This window comes from Epinephelus fuscoguttatus, linkage group LG20 (genome assembly GCF_011397635.1).
Source record: "Epinephelus fuscoguttatus linkage group LG20, E.fuscoguttatus.final_Chr_v1".
Taxonomy (NCBI): Eukaryota; Metazoa; Chordata; class Actinopteri; order Perciformes; family Serranidae; genus Epinephelus; species Epinephelus fuscoguttatus.
The window spans coordinates 21,265,169-21,293,127 of NC_064771.1; the positions used below are offsets into that span (position 1 = coordinate 21,265,169).

A 27,959-nucleotide genomic window follows, 5' to 3' on the forward strand; every position below is an offset into this window, starting at 1 on the left:
TAAATGAATTTTCAATCAAAAGGCTTCACATCATTTAAATTTAAATAGTGGGGAATGTGTAACTTAACAAGTAGAGATGACAGAACCAGAACACAGAGAAAGTGACTACATCATTTTAATCCAGAGATTTGGAGGGCATGTGATTTCTGGGACAAAGAGAGAGTGAGAGAGAGAGAAGCCTCAAGGCATATTGTGTGGGTGTGTATACGAATTCGTGCTTGCCAGTGACCCCTCTATAACTCTTACTGCATTAGGGGTATTAAAAACATCAGAGTCCATTCTGCTTACGACTGGGAAAGCAGACAGCTAAGTGGAGATGGTCCTCCCACACCGGGGGGAATCCACCGCGTCAGCAGAAATCATGCCGGAGGTGGAGTTTCTGGCCAATAATGCCAACTGATGGTTTTCTGTTTTTACACTGTCGAATCATTCAACACCCAGGCCTCCACACGAGGTGGGAGAGGGCTGCTTCCATGATCAGAAATCAATGCCCATGAACTGTGACCTGACAGTGTATGAATCCCATTATATAAATACAACAAAAGACTGCTGACTATGCTGTGATTCAAAATCAAATCAAGTTAATTTCCATTTGATCCGTATATACTATGGCTGTAAAAGCTAGTGTACTTGTGCAGAACCATCAAGGTTCAGGGGGTCGTGGTCCTGTGCACGCTGCCACACGCAGAATACATGGTATGCAGATTACTGCACATAATGTGGAACCAAAGTTCACAGGTGCAAGTTTTGCCCAGAAAGTTTTAGCCAGTAACATGCTGAGGTTAGCAGCACAAGCAGATTGGCATGCGAGTCAGTCACTCTATGGCGAGCGCAAATGAAACACCACAGCTGGAAGACCCGTGAACAGGTTCCCAGTCAGCTACAACAGCAGTGGAGAGAGAGTTGTGTATAAGACGAGGACGGTGTGTCACTGCTGCTCCACATCTGTAGGGTGTGTGAGTGGAAACACATCCAACAACAGCACCACCCAGATGTGCCAATCTCCAGGATGATAAGTGTTTGGGTGGACTTAATGTTTAAATATAGCCACGGTGTAACTAATTGAAACACTGCTCCTAAAGCAGTTTTTTAGGGTGCATTTTAGGGTACGGCAGCATTTACAAGTGGACCAGATAAAATGCCTTGCGCGAGAAAGCTGCTCTTGATTGGTCAGAATTTCCTTGCGAGAAAAATCCAGTAAGTAAACCAAACATTGAAGAAGAGTACACTTGCAAGATAAATGTGACACTTTCTAATGTCACAATGGAGGGACAACTATGCAGTTTGATTTCAGCACTGCTCATCGTGGACTATATTGCTGTCATTGTTCATTTTAGTCAAACCATACAGTTTGAAAACGAGGCGCAGCTCCAACTAGAAAACAATGCTTTGATGCACTGAATGCCCTGAATGTGCATATTAAGGCAGTACAGACAGAAATAAACAAACAAATTCACTGATGTGCTTGGAGAGGGAAAACAAATCCGTATTTAATAATTGTACAATATTAAGGATTTGTTTTGGAAAAGTTGCCACTTAGTACAATGAAACAGCTCCTCTGTGTCCCTACCTCTCACTATGATGCATTGCAGTTTGTTTCAGTGCCATGTTATCAATCATTTTGTCCGACTGTATTAAATCACTAGTGCACTGGTTCTGCTCCAACTTTCATTTATCTGTATTTATCCTCTTTTAAATCTCCAGGGTGAGTTTTTAATTCAGCATCATAAACAGAAGCTCTGCTCATAAAAATGTTGAAATCTCAGAACTAATATTCAGGCGGGTTTTTAGGCAAAATATCACAAACAGCACATAACACCCTCCCATATGTATCTGTCTCACTTGTCAAAATGGGTTTCCTTTAAAATAGCCCTGAGCATTTCATCATGGCTCCATCCCAAGTGATTACTGGCCCGGTGACAGGCAGCCCAGAGACTCACTTTTGATTGACATTACCTCAAGTCAGTGAATTTCAGCTGGAACATTAACAGTGTATCTCTCATTTGACCTCTATGCTGCAGATCTAAACTTATGGAAACACGGTGAGCTGCACTGACCATAACTTAATATAGCACTAATAAAAAGATATCCTATGAAATGGCTGCAAGTCAATTCATTTTTTTCATGTGTGTGTAAGCATGTGGTCAGAGTACTCACAGCTGGCACTGGTCTCCTTTGATCCCCTTGGTGGTGCAGAAACACTTGCCAGTTAACACCTGGCACACACTTGCATGACCGTTACACTTACAGGCTGGAAGGGGCGACAGAACACAGATGGAAAGGAAGAAAGGTGGGGAGAAAACAGGGCGAACAGAAACAGTGTTGATTAGCATCCAACAAAGCTGAAAGTGTGGATTTAGTAAAGTGTTTATATGTGCTTGCACACATACACATGTTAAGTTTAAAGCTTTGAATTCAGGATCTCCTGAGGGCTCAATAACCGTACAATTCCTTCAACTTGTGCCATAACAGTTGTTTTTCCTCACTTTAAAGCACTGGGCTAGCAGTTTCCCATTACTGGCAGTGTTTGTGCTAAGCTAAGCTACCGACTTCTCTTCTGCTGTACTGCACACGCAGAGATGAAATTGATATCGATCTGGCTGAGATGGTAAACAAGTGTATTTCCCAAAAGATTGGCTGAACTTCAAAGATCTGAGACATGATGGAGAAAATATGCCCCCCCCAAGATAGGACACCACGATACCCACCAGGCATGTGTGTGTGGAATATAAACAGTGCGGCGCTATATGTGTGAATTGGCTCCTTAAGTGCCTCTGGTGTGGCAGCCTTTCAGGTTTGCACTTTTCAGTTGACTGGGCTTTAAACCACTGAGAAGGTGTATTACAGAGGGGTCAGTGGACACAGCTCGAAACCTCCACCCTAGCACATTTCCCAAGATGGTGCGTATGAATATTTCAGGTGACAGGATTGCTTTTAACTGAGTGTCTTAGCACTTTTTCCTGCACTTGTTGTTATCGACAGCTGGTGATAAAGGATTTCGTTGTACTGTGTGCAAGTCATGCTGGGATAGGAGGGTGTGCTGAATGCCCACTGTACATAAAACAAACAAACATCCATCTGTATGCAGCAGAGGTGAGATCAAGTCATTGTTCTGCAAGTCACAAGTCTCAAGTTTCTGCACTCAAATCAAGACTGACAAGTCCCCAAACAAGCCCTATACTTTGAGTTTCAAGTCCTAAAGGAGTCATAATGCGCTTTCACTTAATGTAATCTTTGGGGGAAGACACCAAGTGTTTTCTAGGGCTGCCCTGGACTAAGAATTTTCCGAGTCATAGTCGGCTAGTTGCCTGATTATATATTTTGGGCGGGGCAACACAATGGTTTTGTTAACACTGTGCTACATTACAGAGAAATACAAAACCGTACTAATGAACCTTCATTAATATAGGCCTATATTTTATCTACAAGTACACGTCCTTTCAAATTAAATTCCCACATGGTCCAGTTATATAGGTTTTGATTTATTTGACAAGGCGCAGTTTCTAACTGAGTTTCATGCTTGCCTGTGGTTGTTTTTTTCTGTGACTAAGCGACCAATGAAATCGTGCCAACTAATGACCTTTCTGGTCGACTAACGTTTGGTCGACTACTAGTGGGCAGCTCTAGTGTTTTCAAGTCAAAAGGTGCGCTGGTCACTGGTCTTCAAGTCCAGGTCAAATTGCAAGTCTTTTCTCATTCCGTCAGGTCAAATTTGTGACTAGAGTCAGACTCAAGTCCAAGTCATGTGACTCGAGTTCACACCTCTGGCATGCAGTAATGGCACATAATGGCTTTGAGTCGTTACGTCCTCAGGCTCTGAAAGAATAAGAAGAAATTCCCTTCACAGATGCTCACCTGTGTAGTTTCACTTTACAGGTTACAGCTATAGCCTGTGCATTAACAGATGGCATCTGAGACCATAAAGCTCCCAGGTGTGTGTGTGTGTGTGTGTGTGTGTGTGTCTGCGGCTCACAGTCTGGCAATTCAAACAAAAGCCCCCATGTAATTTTACAGGTATGCTATTCATGTTTCATAAGGGACAGGGAGTGTGGGTAAAGCTCCTCTAATACCGGTCGTCAGTCATTTATTTAATAACAACCTGAGACTGTTATCAAGTGCACATACAGTTATTTCATATTTGGTTAAATGCTCATTCCTATGCTAACTGCCTAATGTTTACTCTCCACATTAAATTCAGCTAGCATTATGCGCTTTTGCTCTGAAAACAAGAATGCTGTATAAATTATGGGCTGCAGTCACTCCAGGAAATTTATTCCGCATCGAGCAGGAGACGCAGATAATAAATCTGCACCGTGTGCGATTCAAAAACTCAATCAAGCAGCTTTATATGCAGAGAAACAAACATGAGTACCACACCCTGAATTAATACAACAATTAAATCATTGCAGATATATTTGTTGGTATCCTGCCGTTACAACGTCAGTGTATGTATCCAAAATCCTGACATGATGCATTTAGATTTTCAACAAAGCTTTACGGTGCAGGAAAACGCAGTAACACAAAAAGTCAGTAGTTGACCTTCAGCTTCACCTGCACTTTCCACATCTGCTCCACACTCTCTCTAATGTCAAGAAAACACAGTTAATCTTGACATTTCTCCATCTTATGTGAGAGTGGTGTTTTCCACACAGCGGAAACAAACCAACAGAGGCCAGATGTTTATTCTACCTTTACTTGTTTTTCTGTTTAACTTAATGAAACCAACAGATGGAGGAATATTTTCATTAATCAAACAGGACAGACTAATTGCCACCAGGTTCTTATCAGCACACACTAGTACCCTCTGTTGGTTGAGACGCTGTATTGCCGTCTGTCTGTCACGCAAGGCTCTAATTAAAATTCAATAAGTAGATGATATTCCTCTAAGAGTTTGATTATCATGTACACACAGCAGGTCTTGTCCAAATAAAAGAGAATGTAATTTGTGTATTTGTTTAAAACCTGATTGTTGACTGGAAGGAAACGTGCACAGATGATTAAAGTGGTGAGGGTTAAACTCCATCAATCCAGTCCTTCGACAAAATGATAACAAGCAAATCCATTAAGTCGTATGTGTGCGGAATAGTTAAGCATCTGTGGCGATGCGGCACTCACCCTGGCATTTGCCGCCATTGGTCGGGTCTCCATGGTAACCAGGCATGCAGGTCTGGCAGTGAGGGCCAGTGGTGAGGTTACGGCACTGCTCGCACACACTGCCGTTCACGCACGTGCTGTGGCCATTACACTGGCAGGCTGAGAGAGAAACAGAGAGTAAGTTTTACTGCTTAGATATTGAGGAACATATGTGCACATGAATTTCAGATCTTAACACACCGAGCATCTCATGGCTACCACAGTTAATGCACCCTAATTGTGGGTTACACTGGGGGGCAGGGAGCGAGCCAACACAAGGTGGAACTAACTCAGATTTTTATTTTCAATGATTAGGAGCAAGAAGGGTGAATTTCTGCCAACATGCTGGCAGTCACAATCTCCATCTGTCTGCAGGTCCCACAGGACCCTGTTTTACAGAGTCATTTTTGAATAGTTTGAATCGAAGTCACACAATCATGCTGATCGTGCTCCCCGTAGCTAATAAACAGCGAGGATTTGACACGGGCCCAACGAAACTTACACCTAGGGTTGTTGTTATTGCTTCCTGGAAAAGCAGCCAGACCCATTAGAGCTGTCAGTGGCTTGTGTCTGTCGTGTCATATTAATTACTATTTAATCAGACTTGCCTTTTAAAATATGCTTTGCAACTTTTAATGAACCTGCGTCAAGGCGTCCAATGGGAAAACACAAATTAGACCTCTAATGGAAAAGAATACAGAAAAAAACAAGTGTTTATTTTTATTTTATGTAAGACTGGTTTGTATATTCATCAACGCATATCAAGGGTAACATTAACAGGAAACCAATTTCCAGGATTTATTCATCTTCACAATTAAGGGTCTTTCGACAGTGTTCATTAAATTAAGGTGAGACAAAGAAGCAAACATGAAGTTAAATGAAGATGACTGGTTAAACATATGTAGGACGCAGTGCACCACATCAAGCTCAGATCCGTGGAGGGAATTCATCACAACAATTAACACACGTTCAGCCAATCTACGAAAATTCTGCACAATCTTTTACCCAACCGACACAACTTTACTGCAAATTTGACTATTTAAATTGAGTAAAATCTCATTTCATTGCAGCCTTTCTCTCTTTGTTTATCATAAGACAGTGACGGGGCTAACTGTTAGCATTATACGACTAACACTGCCCAGCAGTTATTTACAGGTTTAACAACAGAGGTGAGTAGTCTCAGTGTTGGTGCTAAGTTGTTAATGGCTCAGTGTTGGATGTTAACTACTGCTGTAGGGCTTCTTCTCAAGCGGCAAAGTATGGGACGCAGAGTAGGTCACCTAGTAGGGCAGGCTCCCCAGGTACAAAGGCTACATCCCATTTCATGCTACTACTGTCCTATCAAATAAAGGCCAAGAAGCCCAAAAAATAATCTTTAAACAAACAAACAAACAAACAAACAAACAAACAAACAAAAAAGCGGAAAAGTATGACGAGTAGTGACGAGATCATGTTGGTTGCGCTAACTGGGCTGAGAGCAGGAAGGGAGATGCTAACGGGGACAGTCCTTCAGCGCTGCATAATAATAAGCTCAAAATCCGTTCCAGCATCAAAACTATTTTTGCAATCTTCACTTGCCCCTGTGATGTCACTGCAAAAATCGCAATGTGCATCGCAATATTTATTTATTATATTTCAGGCTGCTTCACTCCCAAAACAGCCCAAGAAATCCTAGAGGGAATACATTACATTCTTCATAACTCCCTAAGTTAAAAATTCCCACAGCAACAAATCTGAACGTGGTCTTGTTTTTTTGGAGTGTCCTAATATTTCTACTTATTGGGTAGACGTGGATGAAGCAATTAGATCAATATACAACTCAGAGATTTTAACTTCAGTGTTATGTATTTGGGAAACTTGTCAACTGGGCTGAAAAAGCGGGACGGATATTTGTTTTCAAATACTATTAAAGGCAGTAAAAAGCAATAATCGGATAATGGCTGACTAAAAAGTCTCCAATAACCCCTGAATGAACAGAAATAATTTAGAAAATTCATATTATGGAACCACTGACTTCTTCTCTGAAACATGTAGCTAAAAAATGTGAAAAAAAAATAATAATATTGGAAAACATGAAAATCTGATGTGAATCTGAAGCAATCGTTTTATTGTATATATTTATTTTGTTTAGAGCACTTTGTTTTATTCTCCTCTGTGCTATGACAAACAGAATGGACTTTAGTTTATGAATGAGTGGACGACCCCTCCCCCCTTAAAAGTAACCCTGGCATGGGACAAAAGGACATAAAGAACCAACAGTCCTTGACAATGTAGTGTTTTACACAAAGTCAAACATTTCAGTTTACCTGTTCTGTTCTTAACAAAAAAAGACTGATGCATAAATTAACCTTGTTTGTATTGATTTTTCACCTTCATTAAGAACGGACTGTTACAATTAATTCCAGTTTTGAGAATGTAAAAATACCAAAGACACTGAGCTTCACACCTAAAAGCTTGAACTCATGATGAGGTAAAGTCTCACTGAAAAGCTTAAACATGTCACTTCAGATCTCTCGCTGTCGTTACACTTTATTGACACCAGGGAGCCACTGAGCACGCCTCACATTCTCACATTACACCTCGCACTGAGTACATCATCGTCTTACATGACGTGGTTACGTGGACTGGGGCTTGATGGCAGCATTAAATGGCACACTAGCGTACGGTTGCATAGAGTCAGCAGGGAGGGATTAGTTGCATAGGGAGGCTGTAACAGGAATCCTTGATCAGAACATCTTTTAAAACTTAAGACGCCACAGTCGATGGGTAATAACAACTGCTCTAGAAGATACACTTATGATGCATGATCTGTAATTTCAGCAAGTGGCACAGGAAGTGGATCCCTTACCGGGGCAGTGAATGAAGGCCCACTCGTAGCCCTTGTCTTTGGGGCAGCTGCCCGGCTCCAGGATCATGTCCTGGGACTGGACCTGCTGGCCTTGCTTCGCCGGTCTCTTCATCGGCCCCCTGTAGGAGCCCTCCATGCACAGGCCCTTCCCCGTGCTGCTGGGATCGCCACACCAGCCGCACTCAGGCTGCTCCAGGCATTGGGAACATGTCCGCAAGCCCGAGCAGTTCTGGGCTGAAGGAGAAACAAAGGGTGAGAGACTTGTGTTGCACTTGAAAATACTTGCATGAAAACAGTGATACATACACAGATAGAGGTACAGACAAACTCATACAGGCTATGGACATATGCCCATACACATACTGCATATTACCACGACTTAGGAAACAATACACACCTGCATATGAAAATATATGCAACACTTGTAAAATGACTATAATATGATGTGCAGCGTTCCTACACATTTTTATGAACAAAATTTCAAACCTTTTTCACGACTTTTCAAGCAGCCACAATTAAAAAAATCCATGACCATTCACAACTTTTAACACAAACAGATCTGTACACAAAATTTTAATCTAAATATTAACTATATTATTAACGTCGGCCCGCAGACACGAAGCCGTAGAGCTCCCAGAGTCGGGGAGTGACAGTCTGTAGTTTGGGTTGACACGTTGATTAATTTGTTTGGAAATAAGAATGCACTCTACCGTTAAACTACACTGGCCTACTTTCAGCGCAGTTTAAACTAAATCAAAGTGAGCACTGGTGCTCTGAGTGACAACTGAATGCCCTAGGTTGCCCAGGTCAGTTGATTAATCTCAAAAATGCAGCACAATTTAAAAGTATTAGTGGGACATAGGTACAATGTCTCTTTAAAGTGTTCCTACTTTGTTGCATTACAACCTGTAATTTCAATGTATTTTTATTTGGATTTTTTGTGATAGACCTACACAAAACAGTCAAAATTGGCGAAATGAAATGAAAATAAAAAAACATATTAACAATAAAATAAAACAAAAAAAACCTGAAGCTGGTGAGTGCAAATGTATACACCCCCTTTGCTTCGACACCCCAGCAGGCCTTATTTATGGGTGTCATCACGAAGGGGGTGAAAACATGTGCATGCAACACATTTCAGTTTTAATTTTTTTGAACAAATATTTTTTAAATTTATTCTACTTCACAAATTTTGACTGTTTTGTGTAGAGCTATTACAGAAAATTCCCCAAAACTTCCATTTAAATCACACTTGCCGCACTTGTCCCGCGTAGTTAAAACGCATCAATATAAGTGACGGTAAAAAAAAAAAAAAGGTCACGCATCTACACACAGCAGAGCTATGATACGTCAGCAGCGACAGAAAATAAATTTGCCGTTACGTTACATAATATGGAAGGTCATCCACGCAATTTATTTAATCAAACAACAAAATTTCATGACTTTTCCAGGCCTGGAAAATAAGATTGTGGAATTCCATGACCTATTCAGGTTTTCCATGACCATGTAAACCCTGGATGCATATATTTTCATGACACTATTTATTATGTGCTCAATTTGACTAGTGTAATCGTAGTAATGATGGTATGTCATGACCTTTAAAATTTTTAAGCAGGAAAATGCTAACCAGGGACAGGAGCCTTTCACAATGTTTTCTTGCACTGACCCTGACAAATAAACAAATAAATAAATAGATTTCTTTTCAGTATCAAAGTGGAATGTTTTCTATTACTGTTCTACTCCTCAGCTTTTTAAAAATATAAACTAAAAAATGTTTATTGTCTTGATTTGTATTCCTTTGTTGGCCATATTTGTCCATTTCTTCTTATTTTAACGTTTGTTTACCAGGGTTTCACCTTGAAACAAACAGCAGTGCAAATTGTGATCAATTGCAAAGCACTAAAAATAACAAGGTCCAATGTCGTCACAAACAAGAACCCTGAAGGGTGTTGCTTTCAGGGATTTTATTTTGTAGGATTTCAGCTTCAGTCTTTCCTTCACCTTTAACAGGCCCTACAGATTAATGACATTACCGTGCTTTGCACCAAAAACACAAGCTGGTTATCTGGTGAGCTGTCAGGACAACAGATCTGAGAGCACATAAGAAGATAAGAAGCAGGTGTTGAGCTTTTAACAGCTGATTGAGAGGAGAAAAAGCCATAGAATGAGACAGAAAATGTGTCAGCAAGCCGAGGCCGGCGAAAAGTTTTTGATTTGAGCAAAGTTCAATGAAAGGTTTAAATGTGATGTGTGAAGTGGCAGCTCGCTCTAAAGCAAGGAACCCAAGGGAGCCGGGGAGCGATGCTGTTTTGTCAGCTGGGGGACGAACTTTCAGGCCACTAAATTGCTTGACAAGTTTCAGCGCCGCCACTTGCCTACCAGACAGACACTTCAGAAAGGGGGGGGGGAAATGCCACTACTATTTTAAGGAGACAAACATTGAGTGCTTTTACCTCAGTTTATGTCAAACAAATCTCCAGCTATTCTGCTAATGGATGTGAAACCATGACAACGCGAGAACAATCAGCACAAAGTAAGGCCATTTAAGTTTGTTTTGACGACAGGACGCGAGTGGCAGATTTCTCACTAACATACCATTCTGAGGAGAGAAGCAGCTGGACAAGGACTTTTTGTCTCGCCACAACACAAAAGCACGCTCAAACACAAAATCTGCCGCACAAACAAAATTCACATTTATCCGCATGGATTTTGACAGATAAATCAATATGTGTGAACGTGAGCAACTAAATCTGATGCCTGGAGCTGTTACATAAATTGGACAGTGATTATGAGTGGGGCTGCACGGCAAAACATGTGTCCCGTCATCCAGTGTTAACAGTTTTCACCAGCCGAGCAAACACAACCTGTAATCCTGGCCTCGATTCTCTCCACAGCACCGTCTGAATTTAAGTATGGAAGCCTTCAAGGGCTTTTCTTTTTAATAAAAACAAGTTTAATTCCAGCATTTAATCAAAAATGACGACAAAATATGACTTTTGAGGTAAAACTCTACAAGTTTGCATTTCATAAAATCAGTTTACTGTACATCCACTTTGCTGTCCATCATCTCCAGGGGTTACATTTACTCTAATCTGTATCTACAGGCTGTTTCACTGCTCGCAAAGTGTTCTTGCTGGATTTCACAGAGACTCTAAATACTGGTCAGAATGACGACTTCGCCACTTCAGTATCTGGTTTTTTTTCTGTCTTGACATGCCTCAAAATGCACCCTGCAATCAACAGATGGCAAATGTTGCTTTAAATCAAAATCCATATGAGGAGAAGAAGGGGTTCTTTACTACCGCTGTTGTGCACAAAGGATGCAGTCAAGCCGGGGCCTCTTAAAATATGATGAAATCTTGTTTTTAAGTCTTAAGTATACTTGTGAATATCATGATGGCAGAGATACAGAATAAGTATTTGCCTGTTCTGGCGGAAAAAAAAGGGCTGCCCTATCTTTTACAGCTGTCTCCAGGCTAGGGTTGCCACCATAATCAGTTCATCTGCAGATTATTTTCTCAGTTAACTGATTTTTTTAGAACATCGTGAATTACAAATGAAAAATTCCCAAAGCCCAAGGTGACAAATTTAAATTGCTCATTTTGTTCAACCCAACAGTCCAAATCACAAGATTCATTTCAATTTATGATTCAAAAGCAGTGAATTCTCACATTTTTAAAACTGGAGCTTGTGGTGTTTGCTAGTTTTTGTTTGAAAAATTACTGAAACAGTGAATCAATTATCAAAATACCTGTCAAGTGATTTTAATTTAACTAAATGTTTAGCTCACCTACTGTACATGTAGTCTGTGGGGGATGAAAGCTGCCAAAATCACAAATAAATGACTTGATAAATATATTAATTTGCCAATTAACATAAATACCTTCTGTTACAACTGTATGCTTACAGAGGGCCCGATATATGAGACATGACAGAGAGATATGACATTGAATAATGGCCTGAAACATGTCTTATGCAGAACATTATGACGTCACAGTGAAGCTGACCCTTGACCTTTTGGATATAAAATGTCATCACTTCATTATTTTAGCCTATTAGACAGTTATGGGAAGTTATGTCATAATTAGCATAAGAATATGAATTCTTGAGTTATGGTCATATTTTGTGACCTCACACTGACCTTGACCGTTGTCAAAATTCTAATCAGTTAACTCTTGAGTTCAAGTGGACGCCTGTGTCAAATTTTAAAAATTCCCTTCACGTGTTCTTGAGATATCACGTTCACGAGAATGAGACAGACACAAGGTCACACTGACCTTGACCTTTGACTACCAAAATCCAATCAGTTTATTGTTGAGTCCAAGGGAAGTTTGAGCCAAATTTTAAAAATTCCCTTGAGGCGTTCTTGAGATATCGTGTTCACAAGGATGGAACTGACAGATGTACAAACGGATGTATGAACAGATGTATGGCCACAGCTATCCCCAGTGGAGAGGCATAATTAATGTAGGCATTAATTCATTTTTTAAATGTGACATCACCTGATAATTCTGTTTTAATTTGCTTCTTTTTCATTTATCTTTGTATTAATTCCCCTTTTACTTTCCTATTTAATTTTACTTTTTATTTATCTATTCTTTTTTTTAAAATTATTATTGCTTAAACTAATTTCTTTTTTTTTTCATTTATTGAACGTATTCATTTATTCCTTTATTTGTTTTTTTTTATCATTTATGCATTTATTTTTTCATTCATGCAAATATTTACTTTCAGTATTATTTCTGGTACATTTAAGGGCATATTCAATTATTTACTGAGTCATTCATTTATTTTTTTATTTTGGCCGCTTCTGTCCTCCATACTCGTCCACTAGAGCATATCTGCAGGAAGTGAAACAGTGAGCCAGTCCTGATTTAAAAGATCAAATCAAGGCCCGAGGAAAATGCTACGAGGGGAAAGTGAAAGTCGACTCGACCTTGCATGTTTAGAATTCTGTCTGAAGTAAATACAGCTTCCGGGGATTTTTCTGACTTTCTCTGACCAGTGTTGATGAAACAGATAGACAGATAGTGTGTTCATAGCAGAGATGTGCTGTTGATGCGTTTGGGCTGACTGATCTGGTAAGATACGGCTACACAGAAGCTGAAGAGGTATTTTGGATTGCTACTTACATGCCAGGTAGAAATCACTCGAACTGTAGCTGAAGGCCATAAATAAAGCGTCCTTCCCCAACAAACTACTGCCAACTATTGGTAGCTCACAAATAAGAACTACTTGTGCAATGTCAGATCTGCAGAATTAGACTATTTTCTACTGGGTGCAACAAATACATCACAGCCTGCCCCTGCATGATGATACTACAGGGCATTTTATCCTGGCTGTATGGCTTTGAGTACATGTATGCAGCATACTCAGCATAAAGAAAGCCTCTCTACGCACTGAAAATGAGGAGGAAAGAAGTAAAGTTAGGTGGGGTAATTTGAGACTTAATTGGTGATTGAAACTTTGAGAGTGAATGTGAAGGAGCAAAGTCAGACAGAGCCAGCAGAAAACACAGAGAGAATTTATAGGATACCCTTCTCTGTCCTTCACGCCGAAAGGGACAAAATCCTCAAGACAAATATCCACAGTGTACAGAAATGTCTCAGGGTTACCTAACACCAGCTGACACAAATGAATTTGAAACTGCACCCTTCAGCTCCCTAAATTTGTTACTCGCTAAACTGATCTGAGATGCTTTTACGATCTGACACAACTGTGGGTATAATTCATACATTACGCAGCACAACAGCATCAACCTGATGAGCCGCGCTGACCTTCAGGTGAGGGATCTCTCTGATCAACTTACCAATGTGAAAATACTGTTAGCATTTAAACCTCTGTGTGTGTCGAGTACTTATTTCATTACTTTTGGAGATGGGAATGATGCTGAATGATGGGAATTTTAATGCTTCAAGAGAAGCATGTACATGATATTCAAGGATGAAATAGCTTCAAATTGTAAAGAGATGACAGAGCTTCGCACATTTTTTAATTTTAAATGTGTCCTTTTTCTCACAGTGTTTCTCAAATGGGGGTATGGGTACCTCTATGGGTATTTTGGAGTACTACAGGGGGTATGTGAGATTTATTTATTTATTGTCTGTTGTCCTGAAAAAGAATGTATAGAATCATACGGAAGTAATCCCTCTCAATCATCACTTATGACCCACTAGTAGTGTGTGGTGGTGTGTTTTCTTCTGCACAGACTCTGCCTGTGTTTTCTTATTTTCTGTGTTCAGGATGTTTCTGGGTGTGTACCCCCCACATTGCTCAGGTGAGGTCGGGTCTTTATAAGGGGCCGTACACGTGCTGCATTTTTTTGCACCAATTCATTGTTTTCCATGTAAACGCACAGCAGACGCGCTCAAATGCCAGTGATGCCGTTGCAGCGTGCACGCATTCCCTAGCGCCTATTTTTCAGGGCACAACCACTGTGTCCTGAGACAGCTTTACCACCTCATGTCATGTGACGAGAAACAACCAATCACAGCCGACACGTATCCTTCCGTAAATATCAGTCTGTGAATTAATATGGAAAAGTTGACCATGTAAGTGCAGGGCTGGCAGAGCTTTACGTCTGTGCCACGGACGATAGGCCTACACACTTATAATAACGCCTGGAAGAAGATCAGCTCTGCACTAAGGATTTTATGGAAATAGGCTATACTGTGCGGGTCAAGGCTGCTTGATGCAGCTGTGCTCTTAAAAGCTAGCACAAAAAAGGCACAAGAGTAGCACCCAGCGCTCTGCGATTTCTGGGCGGTTAGAAACACAGCATGTGTACGGCCCTTTAAAAGGTAGCGACTAAGTGCAAGACCATGAGCAGCAGGCATCCACAAGACAGTGCAGAAAAAACACAAATATAGCGAGGGGAAACGAGAGTGAATCTGGCTTATACTTTCACTTCACAAACAGTAACCAACATCCCTGCATAGTGTGCATTTAATTTTAAAAAAATATCAGTCATGAATGTAAGTTTGAAAGCCACATTTTATATAACATATTCCTATTTTCAGTGAAATCATAAACTGCTATAAACTGCCGCAACAAACACATTCACGATGACATTTGCTCACTGTGTGTTTATACCAAAAATGTTTAGCACTGTTCAGGGGGGCGCTTGGCTGAGGAAATATTTCAAAAGGGGTACATTATTGAAAAAGTTTAAGAACCACAGCTTTAATGCACAAAATGATGACAACACGGCATGTACATAATAGGTTATATCTATTATCATATCTATATATCTGTAGTACAGTCATCTTTGGAGTGTTGCTGCTCTGAGCTATTTTCCGCTGTGTTTCTTAGTGACTTGAGAGCAGTGAACACTATTTTTGAATATGATGGTATACTACTTTACATCTCAACAAGTGGGTGTACATTTGTAAAATTGTACATTTGGGTTTTGGCCTTCTATCCTTTTGCAGTGGTCCAAAGTTGCCTGATTTAAAAACATCTCGACTGAATCTATTCCTGGAATCCTCCTCCAAAAACTAAAACAATAACATTCATATTTGCATTACTGTATGTGCAGCTATCCCATCATGCCTCTCTTCTCATTCAAAGAGTGAAGTCATTTGTAGGCAGAAACTGTTCCTTGATACGTGACTGTCTTTAAACCACTTAAAGCCAGCTAACGGTAAAGAGTCCATCTGCAGCGTGGTCAGCAGGGAAATCTAACAGTTGGGGCGACTATATGCGAGAGTAATTGGCCATTACACACGCAAAAAAAAAAGAAAAGAAAAACAGCTTCCAAAGCCAATCACGGGAAACTAATACCATTTTCCCTCCGACACAAACACCTTCCACTTTAAGCTGTTTTTCCTCCCTTAACCTCCTTTCTGGCAGTGATGAATATCGACTGCTTACAGAAGCCAATCTAGGAGAGCTTATTGCCGGCCTCCTTAATGCCAGACTATAGACTGCAGAGAAGCCTCATCTAGATTAAGTTTAGTCAAAGACACTTACCCACACAATCTCCAGTCTGCCACTCCAGACACTGGCCATAGGGAAAAGAGATGACATAGGCAGTTGAGTCAACACAGCGCTGCGCACTGCCGCACCACATACACTCCATGGCCTGGCTGGTACAGTTGGCACAGGTGGTGTGCAGGGAGCAAGGCTTCTTACAGGAGGGACGGGTGCTCTGATTTGGGTTTCCTAGACGGGAAAGGCAAAGACAGAAAGAGAGGAACTGTAATTCCTCTGTGATGTTTCCAACATATTCATGAAGCATATGCATATGCAAGTGTCTTTTACCAGTAGCTTTTTCACAGATGAGGCCGTGGGCAGTGGCGGTGCATGGATTGGCCCTCAGGCCGGACACCTGAGGCTCCTCCAGGTAGGCACAGAAACCAGAGTCGCTGGGCTCGCCGGGCAGCCAGCGCAGGCTGCTGTTGGTGAAGGGTGACATGTCCTCCCAACCCCAGTACGACACGTTGATTTTTCTCAGGCCCACCCAGGGAGATAGCCGCTGTGGAGACACAGCAAAAAGGCTTAACACACATCGGCCTGACAAGTCACCGGGGTTTCAAATGTAAGATAAAACATCACAACTCTGCCTCCCTTTCTGCTCCATCACGCTATTTAAGAACTGAATAGCCACCGCGTTTACACCTGGGAACCACGAATGCCATTAAAAGTCTACTGAAAATAATTTCACAGATGTGATTACTTATTTGCCTCTAGGATTCAACTTGTAATGTAATGGAAAAATGATGGGAAATGGCATGTCAAGGTTCTGTTTGGAGCAAACACGCCAGTTTCAACCCGGCAGACTGACAACAAATGATATCCTCGTGAATACAGCAGGCATGACCAAACTAAAATCATCAGTGGACTCCGTAATTTTCTTTCAGTGCAAGGTAGATGCGTTGCTGTGGTGAGATGAGAAGGTGAGCGTTTGCCCAAAAGCACATTTCATCATTTCCATTAAAGATGAAGAGGCTTGAATTATGATGTTGTTAGGACAATTTATATATTTTTTTGCTATGAACAAATCATACGCTATGAGTTTCATGTGCTGTTCTCAACTGTACTGCTGGGTAGACTGGACTTCTAAGAATTGGGAGCCCAGTAGCTCTGAAAATTTTAACTTGAGAAGGGTTAAATTCCACAAACTGGCACATATTTTGACTTTGCATCACAGATATTCACTAATGCATTGATATATTTGTGTTTATTAAAGGAAAACTTCTGTAATGTTCCACCTGGACCCTATCTTCCCATGTTTTTATGAGTGGCTGATAGGAAAAGAAACAGATTTTGAAATTGGTCCAGTACTGAGCAAGAGTGCTGCAGGTGGCAGCAGATAAACAGGCTGCATTGTTACCCCTCTGGACATGTGTGCATCATCAATTCACGTTTACAAAGTGCTTGCTTTTAACACGGACAAGTTCAGGTTATTGTTGTAAGTACCTGACAACATTATGGAAAAGACCCCTATAGAGATAAACCTTGTTGGCAAAGAGTAAGGTCCTATTTTGTTAAATCAGACACAACCAAGAAACTACCATTGACAACCTCACCAGACTCCATGTAAATAAACAGTAATTTTAGCGTGTATAGAGGCAGCATATTGTCAAATCTAACTGGATGAATTAAGGGTTTATTAAGGTGTGCCATGGTATTTTGTGATAACCACACAATATTACTGCAATATTGAGTTTTTAATTGGCTGTATCAGCATGTTGTGCACACTGATTTCCTAATAAAGGGGCAAACTGTAGCTAAAAAATGTACTTTAATTTAAAAAACTGTCACAGGGAGCCTATTTGTCACTGTTTGCGCGTGGGAATTACCAAGTGTGTGACACATCAAAAGCCCTGACTGGCAGCCAGTGTGAGGGATGATAACAATTAAAAGGAGAAAGCTGTGAGTGGGACTATTGATTGCTTTATTGTACGGAGAAAATTACAACAAAGCACCAGCGAAGACGACCTACCACCGAAACAAAGAGTATCACGAAAATCAGAACAGCATCACGAAAGCTACCTGTTTTGTTTTTTCTTATCTTTATTGCCTTGTGTCGGGACAAGAGTGATAACACACGTTACAGAAGCTGCACAGATATTGATAAAGGTGTGCCTTCAGATTTTGGATGGCCCTTTGGTGTGTCTTGGACACAAAAAATTTGAAAACTACTGATCTGAATAGTTAAATAAAAATGATCTTACTCTTTAACAACAAGGTCTGCGGCTGTAGGGATCTTTTCCATAATGTGGTCAGACACTTATAACAATAACCTGAACTTAGTGGACATAAATTGACGGTGCACACGTGCCCAGAGGGGTGACATTGCAGCCTCTTGCTCAAAACTGTTCCAATTAGTTATTTAGACACAAGACATGGGAACATAAGGTCAAGGTTAAAAAAAATACTAAAGTTACACTCGTAGTCTGGTTTAGAAAACTTAAAAAGCACACTATGAAAGCAGAGGAATTCGAAAGTTCCTCTGATCAAAGTGAAAGTACAAGCGAACCAGACTCAGCAGGCTCAGCCTTAGAAAGGTGCTTCTGATTTTTCCTACAGACAGTGAGTCATGCGGCCCTGGTTTGTTATACAAAGCAGAAAGAAGAAACTCTGACTGCGTTACAGAGGATAAAACGATTCAAACAAGGCAAAACAAAACAATACTGAGGTGCTGATTATCACAGGCTGATTCATCAGGTGCAGTATCTCACAAACTAAAGCCTAGCATTGTTGTCTACTTGTAATTGCGTCAAAGTCAAAAACAAACCATACTGCTTGTGGCACTGCCAAGAGGAAAACAATTTGATGAAAAATGGTTGAAAGACAGGAATCACAGGAGCTAAAAGCACGGCCGCAATCAGAAAACAGAGGCGCACAAGTACAAAACTGATCAGGAGAAAATCATCTCAGAACACATATCTCATTACTGACAGGCTCAACTAGCAGAGAATCACTCCCTGTTCTCTCCTGTCAGCTGAGCAGTAAGCTGCATACCCAATCACCTGGCTTTCAGGGATTCCTGAAAGTATTTCTGACTGAATAAGATATACAGTATTTACCTTGTCTTGTTGCTGGAGCTTCTTCAGTTCCTCAAGCACAAAGTCCACTTGTTTGGAGGTGGTGAGCGAGGCGATGTTTCCGTTGAGGTTCTTGCAGTAGTGTTGAGCGTTGTCGTAACTCTCGCGGCTGGAGTTGATCCTCAGGCAGGCCTCCCCCACCTGGCTCCATCCCTCACTGCACTGCTGGGCTGGAGAAGTGAAGAGAAGATGTATGAGCCGAGACGTAGCAGATGTTACAATCCTGCAGTAACTGATCTTTTTTTACACTGAGGGGCAGAAGATGTGAACAAAACATTGACTTATCATAAACTTCTAAGTTGATGAGGTAAACTTGTTAGCAAACAGTTGGTGATTTACACATACAACAGTTACGGAGCAACATCAGCACTAATGTAGAGTCATGTTTCTGGACACCTGGCAAATCTAAGCCCTACATTCATTCTCTTTCAACTCTGTTTTTTCGTCCCTACCAATTCCTGAGGGAAATATCTCTCTCTTTAGCCTCTAAATGCTCAACTATGTTCAGAAGCTAGTTGCTAACTTTGCCTGTCTGCCATTTGATGCTAAGTAGGTTGTGTATAGAGGGTTTTTAGAGATTTTTTTCTTCTGTGGGCTTGAATAAAGCTATGACAGCAGTGCAAGTGAACCAAAACAGTGTGGCTAAACAACAAGCTGAAACCTGTGTAAAACTGAGTTGAGCTGCAGATTTGGGTTTAGGTTCAAGGGACACCTTTCACACTGTGAAACTGGCCCTTTTAAAAAAAGAAATTAAGCAATACTGCTGTAAAAAGATCCGCCATTATGCCGGCTTCGCTTTTTTACGCAGAACCAAATAACGACGGCATAATGCTGCCCCAGTTTGTGATTTCAGATTGCATGCAATCGAGAGGCGTGACATGTAACACAACAGCATTGGCGTCTAGTGCCATTTAAAGCCAAGACACACCAAAATGTCACCACCAAAAAGCTGCAGTTTGACACTTTGCAAAGACTACGGCAAACAGCCACCTAGCACGTACGTTCTTCACCTGTGTGAGAGGAAATAACTCTCCATAACAGCAGGCTGGGGTACTGACAATAATGTCTACCCTTTCTGTGTTCGTACATTTCATACAGAACATCAAAGTGGACTAACGGTGCAACAGTCCCACCTTGAACAGTTTGTATAAAGGAGGTCTTATTTTCACATGGTCATTTCATACATTTTTACAGAAATATAAATTATTGATGCTTTCAAATCAGTTATACTTCCAAACATTAGTTAGATACTGCTCAACAGGGGGCGCCATACACCAAGAAAAAAGGACCACAAGTAGAGAATATTGTCATAAACCTAGAATGCAGGAAGTCTGCTTTCTTTCAAACCACAGGGGACTAAAGATTAAAGACTTTGCGTGTGTGTGTGTGTGTGTGTGTGTGTGTGTGTGTGTGTGTGTGTGTGTGTGTGTGTGTGTCAAACAGCTTTAGCAGGAGTGTAATCTGCATTTATTTGTCTTGGAGAAATGGATTGATTTTTGGACGCCAAATTGCCTGTTAATTACTGCTTATCATAAAAGTACGATGGATTCTCATTTAGATGCGTGTGTGCAAGTGCACATGGATGCGTGTACCCATTTTGTGTGTGTGTGGCTGGTGCCACCCAAGTTTGAGACTCCCTTTCAAAGAATCAGAAATACACGCTCGCGCGCACACACACACACAGATGATTTGCAGCTCCCACTGCTGCTACAAGCCCTCAGGCGACAAGGCTTCACGAACTGAAAATTATGGATAAAGTGACAGCAACAATTCTTCAGATTCAGCCGGAGTCAACATTTGGGAGGGGGAGGAGAGGGTGAGAGGTAAACTAAATAAACTGCCAGACCTGATAAACAACATCAGGATGACATCTTGAAAGTACATCTCTGCGAATACCAGATGCTGTCTTTGAATCAGATTTATAATACAATGTACAAATCCTAATAGCAAAATGTAATGAGTGTCTGTTTAAATATTCCCTCCAGGATCTGAATGTCAGAGGAGTCATTCATTACAGTGAACACGACATCATCTCACAACATCAGTGACTGCTTTGTGTTGAATGTTATCCATGAGATCAAGGATACGGTTCACGTTTAATCATAAGTGCTACACTTAGAGCGACAAAAACAGTAAATCTGAGCCTCCTCTCAAAGCCTTGAATATGGTGTAAGTTCATGTGTATGGAAATGTGCTGGGGGAGCTCCAACATGTATCTTACCAGGCAAAGCGTGGCACTCTGACTGATTCTGATCCCATTGACAGTTGAGATTCAGCGAGCAGCTCTTGCAGTTGGCGAGCTTGCTGCACACCTGCTCGTTCCGCACTGGACACTCGGTGAAGTTCCTCACGTTCTGCGGAAAAGACAGGGGAAAACAGAAGAGACAGGAGGACAGTTAAGCCTTTAATCTGAGAAAAGGAAGTGTAGAGTGAACTCATGTGAGTATATATCCACCTCTAAAGCACAGTCCTGTCCTAGGAGATAAGCATCACAACCACCTAATAAAACCTGCCTTATTACTTCATTTCAACAGCAATATATATCCCAAGCTCACAAAATGTCATGTGTGTTTCTATTTGAGTGTTTTAGGGAGCTGAACAGAAGACCAGAAGTGCTCTGACGCCCCCTGTTGGACCACTCACAGAGGTGCAGTTGCTGGCGGCAGAGATGCACTTCTTGTCATCGCACCACTGGCACCCATTGGTGTTGGCTGTACAGCTGGCGCAGTCGGAAAACCGGTAGCACCGCTCATCCACTGTGACTATAAAGATAGATAAGAATAATAAGAAGTTTATTAAAACCCACATTAGCAGTCATTAGTAACAGCTGAGAGCCTAAATGCCTGTGTTGTCACTCTGGAGGAAAAGCACACTCAAGAAACACAAAATATTATGTGCAAAAGTGGAAAGAAGGCATCAATGAGAAATGAGAGCTTTGATAAATATGTAAAAAGGTTTGGATCGCTCTCTCACCAGCTTTCGGGGGGCAGAATGGGGCAGGAATGAGGCTTCCATTAGCCATGCTCGGCTCCCAGGGGAGACAGCGGCCTCTGCTCCAGATGCAGCGGACCCCTGGCCCGGCCTTCACGCACCCCTCCTCTGCCAAGAAGGCCTGGCAGCTGGGGGGTCTGTAAACAAGCACGTCGTTGAGCAGCACGCCGGAGAAGCCCCCGAACACATACATGGACCTGGCAAAGACAACATGGGAACAGGGTGAAAACAAGAAGAAGCAAAAAAAAAAAGAAACTTGACGATTTAATTATGGTCGTTTTTAACTTTACAAATATCCTCAGAGGAAAGAAATCACTCAGCCAAAGTGTAGCAAAAAATTAATTAAAAGGATGTTTGGAACGTTAACAAGCATGATTATTCACAATTTCTATTTCAAATTCAAAGCCAAATATTGCCTCGGAAAACAGTCTTGAAAATTAAAGACACACTGAGAAAATAACTGTATTTTGGGAAATGGTATGTAAAGAGCTTAAGCACATTCTAGGATAGAAGGTTCCTAACAGCTGTTTGGTGCTTTATCTATGTAAATTTACTCAAGAAAATATTATTGCACCAATGGTTAACAACTGGTCCTTCAACCAAAGGAAATCTTTTTAATGGAGAAATTAACACACATACTGAGACTACAAGGGAAAAATTAACTCTATGCAAGACTCAAAAAGACGACACCGGACTGGAATAATAATCAATAGATACACTAATCTTTAAGGCTGTAAAAATGTGTATTTACCCACGCAGTTTTTGTTTTGCTAGCTCTTATTATTATTTTTTTATTATGATGTGAGATGAAAGTGAAAATGAAATGAAAGTGAGACTACTTTCAGTTACTGAGTTAATATCATGACAGATGAGTATAATATAAAGATATATCATGCAGGATTTCCATAATAAACAACACAGACGCATTCAGAGGTATTCCCTCTAAATCATAGAAGTGTGTGGTGGTGTATTTTTCTGCAGAGAGTGTGCCTTCTGCCTGTATTTTTTTTTTTATTTTCTGTGCTCATGACGTTAATGGGCGTGTACCCCCACAGCGCTCAGGTGAGGTCGGTGCTTAATAAAAAGGCAGTGATCAGGTGCCAGACTGCGAGCAGCAGGCAACCGAAAATAATGCAAATATAATATAAGGAGGTGAAATGTCAGATGAGATTGAATCTGGCGTTGGTTTTTATTTTCACTTTCACTGGTGGGCGTGTTTACAAAGAGTAACCAACAATATTGCATAGCACAGAAAAAAATATGTGTGTGTAAAATATAAAACAAGGCAAAATGACCTGGATTTGGGTGTTAAGATATAAAAATGGTGAAAAATGACAAGCAGTCACATTTTATTCATGTTTTTAGTACAGTGGAAACCACTTATATGCATCAGCTGTTTAAATAATTCACTTATAGTAATCAAGTAGTCCACTTACAGTGTTCATTTTGGGTCTTTTCATACATGGCAACATATGGAAACAATTTAAAACTCTGGAAGTTCTTTTTCTTTAACTTTACTCCCGTGATACTCTCATGGTAACTCTGCCTCCACCTGGCCACCTGCGGCTGGTGCTGCATGCACATTAAAAATCATGACGGGAAAAAGAAAGTCATTTTCTCTCCATGAAAAACAGGGTTTGTGACAAACTGCCAAAAAAAAAAAGAGAAAAACAACAAGACGCAGCAGCAAAGCTCGGTGTTCCTCAGGCTACCCTGTGTAGTCTACTCAAACATCCAGACACAGTCATGGCTGCCAGTGATGGAAACAGAAAACAGAAAAAAAAAAAAAAAGTGTGTGCGGGGAAAGCACCTGTGGTTGAAGCCACCCTCGTCTTGTGGACTGATAATATCTGCTCACATAATGTGACAGTCTGAAACAGCCGTGTTGCATTTTGAAAAAGTCAGTGAAATTCAGGAAATAGTGAAGTTGACCAATTCATTACGTTATATTTATGTAGTCCGGTGTGTTTTAGTCTGAGTGCAGACTCCTTTCGCAAAGACTCACCCGTTGCTGACCACAGCGGAGTGACCAAAGCGGTTGACATCTCTGTGCAGGTCTGGTTTCGGCAGCAGCCTCCACTCGTCACAAGCTGAAGAACACATGACACCACATGTAAGAGAGCATCTGGTTTGTCTTTGTGCTTATGACATATTGACAGGATATTTTCAACAAACATTCAAGCTGCTAATAGCACCATGGGAGAGGTCACCACTGAAACTGCGACATGTTATAAAGAGTAAAATGAGTCGTACCGATGTCGTAGGCGAGGAAGTCAGCAGAGAAACACTTGGCCCCGTTGCTGAGCGATGTGTCGTTATGTGTGTTGCCACCGAAGATAAGCAGGGTGCCGCTGAGCAGCACAGCCGAGTGCAAGTACCGTGGAAAGCCGCTCTCTCTCAGAATGAACCTAAAACATATGCATGACATGTGCGTCAAGGGCAGGTCGGACGAGAAAAGGTGTAGCAATGCCATATACACAGACGTGTATGCATAATGTGTTGATTACCATGTCCGGGTGTTAACGTCATAGCGGTAGAGGTCATCAACAAGGCCGTACTTGTTGGCAGGCAGCGCCTTGTAGCCTCCGTGAACAAACACGCTACCACTGGCAGTGTCATACGTGCTGCTGTGGCCGTAGCCTCCCTGTGGAACGGCACCTTTGGTCTCAGGCACCAGCCACGTGTTGGACCCTGACGACAAGACATGAACAGGAAGCTTTTAATACAGAAGGAAGAAAATGACAGGAATCAAATGATACTTAATCATTTGGAGGAAGTTGGTCTCTTATAATGGCTGCTTAATACTTTTTGCATTACTAAGGAACTTTATATTGGTCTCCGTCTGGTATATACATGATTTTGTTGTCTGCTCTTCTGACATGTTTTATGCTGTCTGTGTTTGTAAAGCACTTTGGTCAGCTTATGTTGTTATAATTGTGCTATGGAAAAGCAATTTCTTTGCCTTTAAAATCTTGATATTATGTGGCAGACAACAACAGACTGTCATGAATGGCTAGTATCAATTTATTGTGTGCACTTTCTATCATTTTACAGGTTTAGATTATTAATTTTTCCGCTCATTACACCTCACTGACAACTGACAAAGAGGCTACAATGCTTCTTAGCTTCTGGGGTCCAAAATTTAATTGTGAAATTTGGTGTTTTTTTAGTGGATTTACAAGAGTTTAAGCAGGTTTTCAATTAAAAAAAAGATCCATACCTGGTGTGGAACTATGAACTCATACCTCTACAGGCAGTCTGTCCTATCTATTCTTCAATACGTTATGATGCACGTGTTTGTTTTGATTTTTGTGATCGGTTTTGGATGTTGTTGTTGATTTTGCTATTTTGTTTTCTTTCCAGTATTCTTTATCTTTGTGTACATATTAGTACTTTGAGATGATAACTTGTGTTTAAGGAACACTTTGCTCACATAATGATAGTGTGTATATCAGTTACTCATCGCATGTTAACTTTATTTCGTAAGGAAACTGTTTTTCTTGCATGCCTCCAAAGTGAAAGAAGAATCCAAAAAAGTTCAATCCAAATTGCAGCAAAAGGGGAACGTGCTTTAACAATGGCAAATCTATACCAAGACTTCCGTTCACAAACTTTCACACTACTTCAGCAATATAATCCATGTCTCATATAAGCAGTCATGTGCTCAGTACTTCCCAAACACATGTATTTTGGCTAACATATTACAATTTAGGAAGGAGCAGCGGCTGTACTCCAAGCGTTCAGAGGGAGCTTGCTGCTCCTTTGCGTCAAAAGGGGTCAGTAGAGATGGTTCAGGCATGTCATCAGGATGCCTCCTGTTAGAGGTGTTTAGGGCATGTCCAACTGGTAGGAGGCCCCGGGGCAGACCCAGAACACACTGGAGGGATTACATATCTCATCTGGCCTGGGAACGCCTTGGTATCATGCTAAGGCATGCTCAGGGCACACTTCTCATGATCGTAAGTGTTTCATATTGTAGCATTTTAGCAAAAATGCATGTGTTTGAGAAGTACTGAGTATACAACTTGATAAATGAGACTTGGATTACACTGCAAAAGTTGTGTGAGAATTTGTAGAAGGATGTTTTGATAAACTTTTGCTGGTAATCCCTATTTACTTCAATTCATGAATGTTCTCCTTTTTAAATCCTCTGTTCACCCTAGAGGCATGCAGTTTTCTTCCAAATTCAAGGGAACAAATGATCATTCTGTGGGCAGGTTTTGAAGGTTTTTTTCGCTGGTTTTGAAGCTGAGCTCAGACTCATCAAAACATTCTCCAAAAACTTGTTGTGTCAACCTGTTCTCTCTTATTAGGAGGAGATATGCGGATTACTGCCGACAGAAGCTATCTGGAATTTCAGTTTTGTACTGTGTTAAAGAGATACCTTTTCCTAAGATGTACCAGATGTCATGCGATGGGGTGCAAAAATCTACAGAGCCAATAGGCTGAGAAACAAACAGTCTCTTAAAGCTGTGACTCACTCAGGTTGTACTCCTGAACATTGCTGACGTAGCTATAGATGGGGGAGTAGCCAAAGATGACCAGCATGATGGCTTCGCCCCCGTCTAGCGAGATGCAGTGGGCTGAGTGACCCTCCACAGCGTAGATCTGAGCCTGGGTCGGTGGGCCAACCACAGGGTTTCTCCGCTGCCACGTCCGGCTGGGTATGTTGAACACCCACAGCTCGTCTGTCACATTTGCCCAGCCCGCCTCCAGCTTCCCACCAAACATATAGATATCATCCTGAGAAGAGAAGAGAGCTCAGTGTTTAAACGAGCTTGCAGAGAAGCTGATGCATGTTGTAATTAAAGGGAAAGGAAAGGCTTAAGTGTGTCAAAACACTATGATATAAAATGTCCTTTTTTAAACAAGCCTGTTAAGTTGAAATCTGTTCAGTTTATTTAGAACCCAAATCTTTTTTCTAGTAATCCTAAGTATGTAGTCATGCGAATGAAAACATGTCTCTTAACTTTGTGTTTGAAGCTGTGTAGTTATTTGAAGATGACATGTTAATACTGAAAATGAGCAATTTCCCTTTGAAAGCGACAGCTGTGGTTTCCTTCGTGTGTGAGCAAACTTTTATTGCTTCTTCACCCCCATCTAATTATCCCTCCCTCCTGCTAACAGTTGTGGTCTTCTAAATTCCATCTGTACCCGGAGAGACTGAGGTAAATCTGTGTGTGTTTACCTGGTAGGCAGCGAGTGAGTGGCCGTATCTTGGCACAGGGCCACTGTTGATGGGAACGGTGTTCCAGATGCCACTCTCCAGGTTGTAGCTGCAGAGCAAAGAAACAGAACATTACACTCTGATGCATGAAAACTTATGCAGAGCATGAAGCGCATTCATCACCTGCATGCTAAAAACACTGCACCAGGGTGTCTACAGATAAAACCAAGTTAAATTTAAGACTTTATAAGACCTTTTGAAGTTTAAGTTTATTTCCTTTATTAATCCCACTGAGGGGAAATTCAATGTTTTCACTCTTGCTTGTCAATTACACACAGGTCCGAAAGACACACACATGCACAAACAGGACCTATACATGCACAAATTGGAGAGATGTCAGAGTGAGGGGGCTGCCCTTGGTGAGGTTGGGGGGTTCGTTGCCTTGCTCAAGGGCACCTCGGCAGTGCCCAAGAGGTGAACTGACACCTCTCCAGCCACCAGTCCACGCTCCATATTTTGGTCCGGACGGGGACTCGAACAGGTGACCCTCCGGTTCCCAACCCAAGTCCCTATGGACTGAGCTACTGCCGCCCCACCTTAGATGAAATTTAAGACCGGGTTGCGGCACCCCAGACGTCCCTCTCCCTAGCAAACGCTTTCCAGCTCCTCCTGGGGGACCCCAAAGTGTTCCCAGGTCTGCCCCAGGACCTCCTACCAGTGGGATGTGCCCACAACACCTTCAACAGGAGGCAGCCAGGAGGCATCCTGA

General features: G+C 41.4%; 1 protein-coding gene across 1 annotated transcript in view; it reads right to left on the bottom strand.

Moving 5' to 3' along the window:
- The window catches only part of atrnl1b (attractin-like 1b), a 109,204-nt gene that overhangs the window by 64,977 nt on the left and 16,268 nt on the right, over positions 1 to 27,959 (bottom strand). The window contains exons 7-20 of the mRNA XM_049563058.1: positions 27,212 to 27,299; positions 26,505 to 26,766; positions 24,531 to 24,714; positions 24,277 to 24,431; positions 24,029 to 24,113; positions 22,006 to 22,220; positions 21,676 to 21,794; positions 21,254 to 21,386; positions 19,015 to 19,202; positions 16,244 to 16,457; positions 15,953 to 16,144; positions 7,982 to 8,215; positions 5,116 to 5,253; positions 2,158 to 2,251 (exon numbers count right to left, since the gene is read on the bottom strand). Of these exons, the coding sequence (XP_049419015.1) occupies positions 2,158 to 2,251; positions 5,116 to 5,253; positions 7,982 to 8,215; positions 15,953 to 16,144; positions 16,244 to 16,457; positions 19,015 to 19,202; positions 21,254 to 21,386; positions 21,676 to 21,794; positions 22,006 to 22,220; positions 24,029 to 24,113; positions 24,277 to 24,431; positions 24,531 to 24,714; positions 26,505 to 26,766; positions 27,212 to 27,299 (2,301 nt within the window). The remainder of the gene's footprint in view (positions 1 to 2,157; positions 2,252 to 5,115; positions 5,254 to 7,981; positions 8,216 to 15,952; positions 16,145 to 16,243; positions 16,458 to 19,014; positions 19,203 to 21,253; positions 21,387 to 21,675; positions 21,795 to 22,005; positions 22,221 to 24,028; positions 24,114 to 24,276; positions 24,432 to 24,530; positions 24,715 to 26,504; positions 26,767 to 27,211; positions 27,300 to 27,959) is intronic.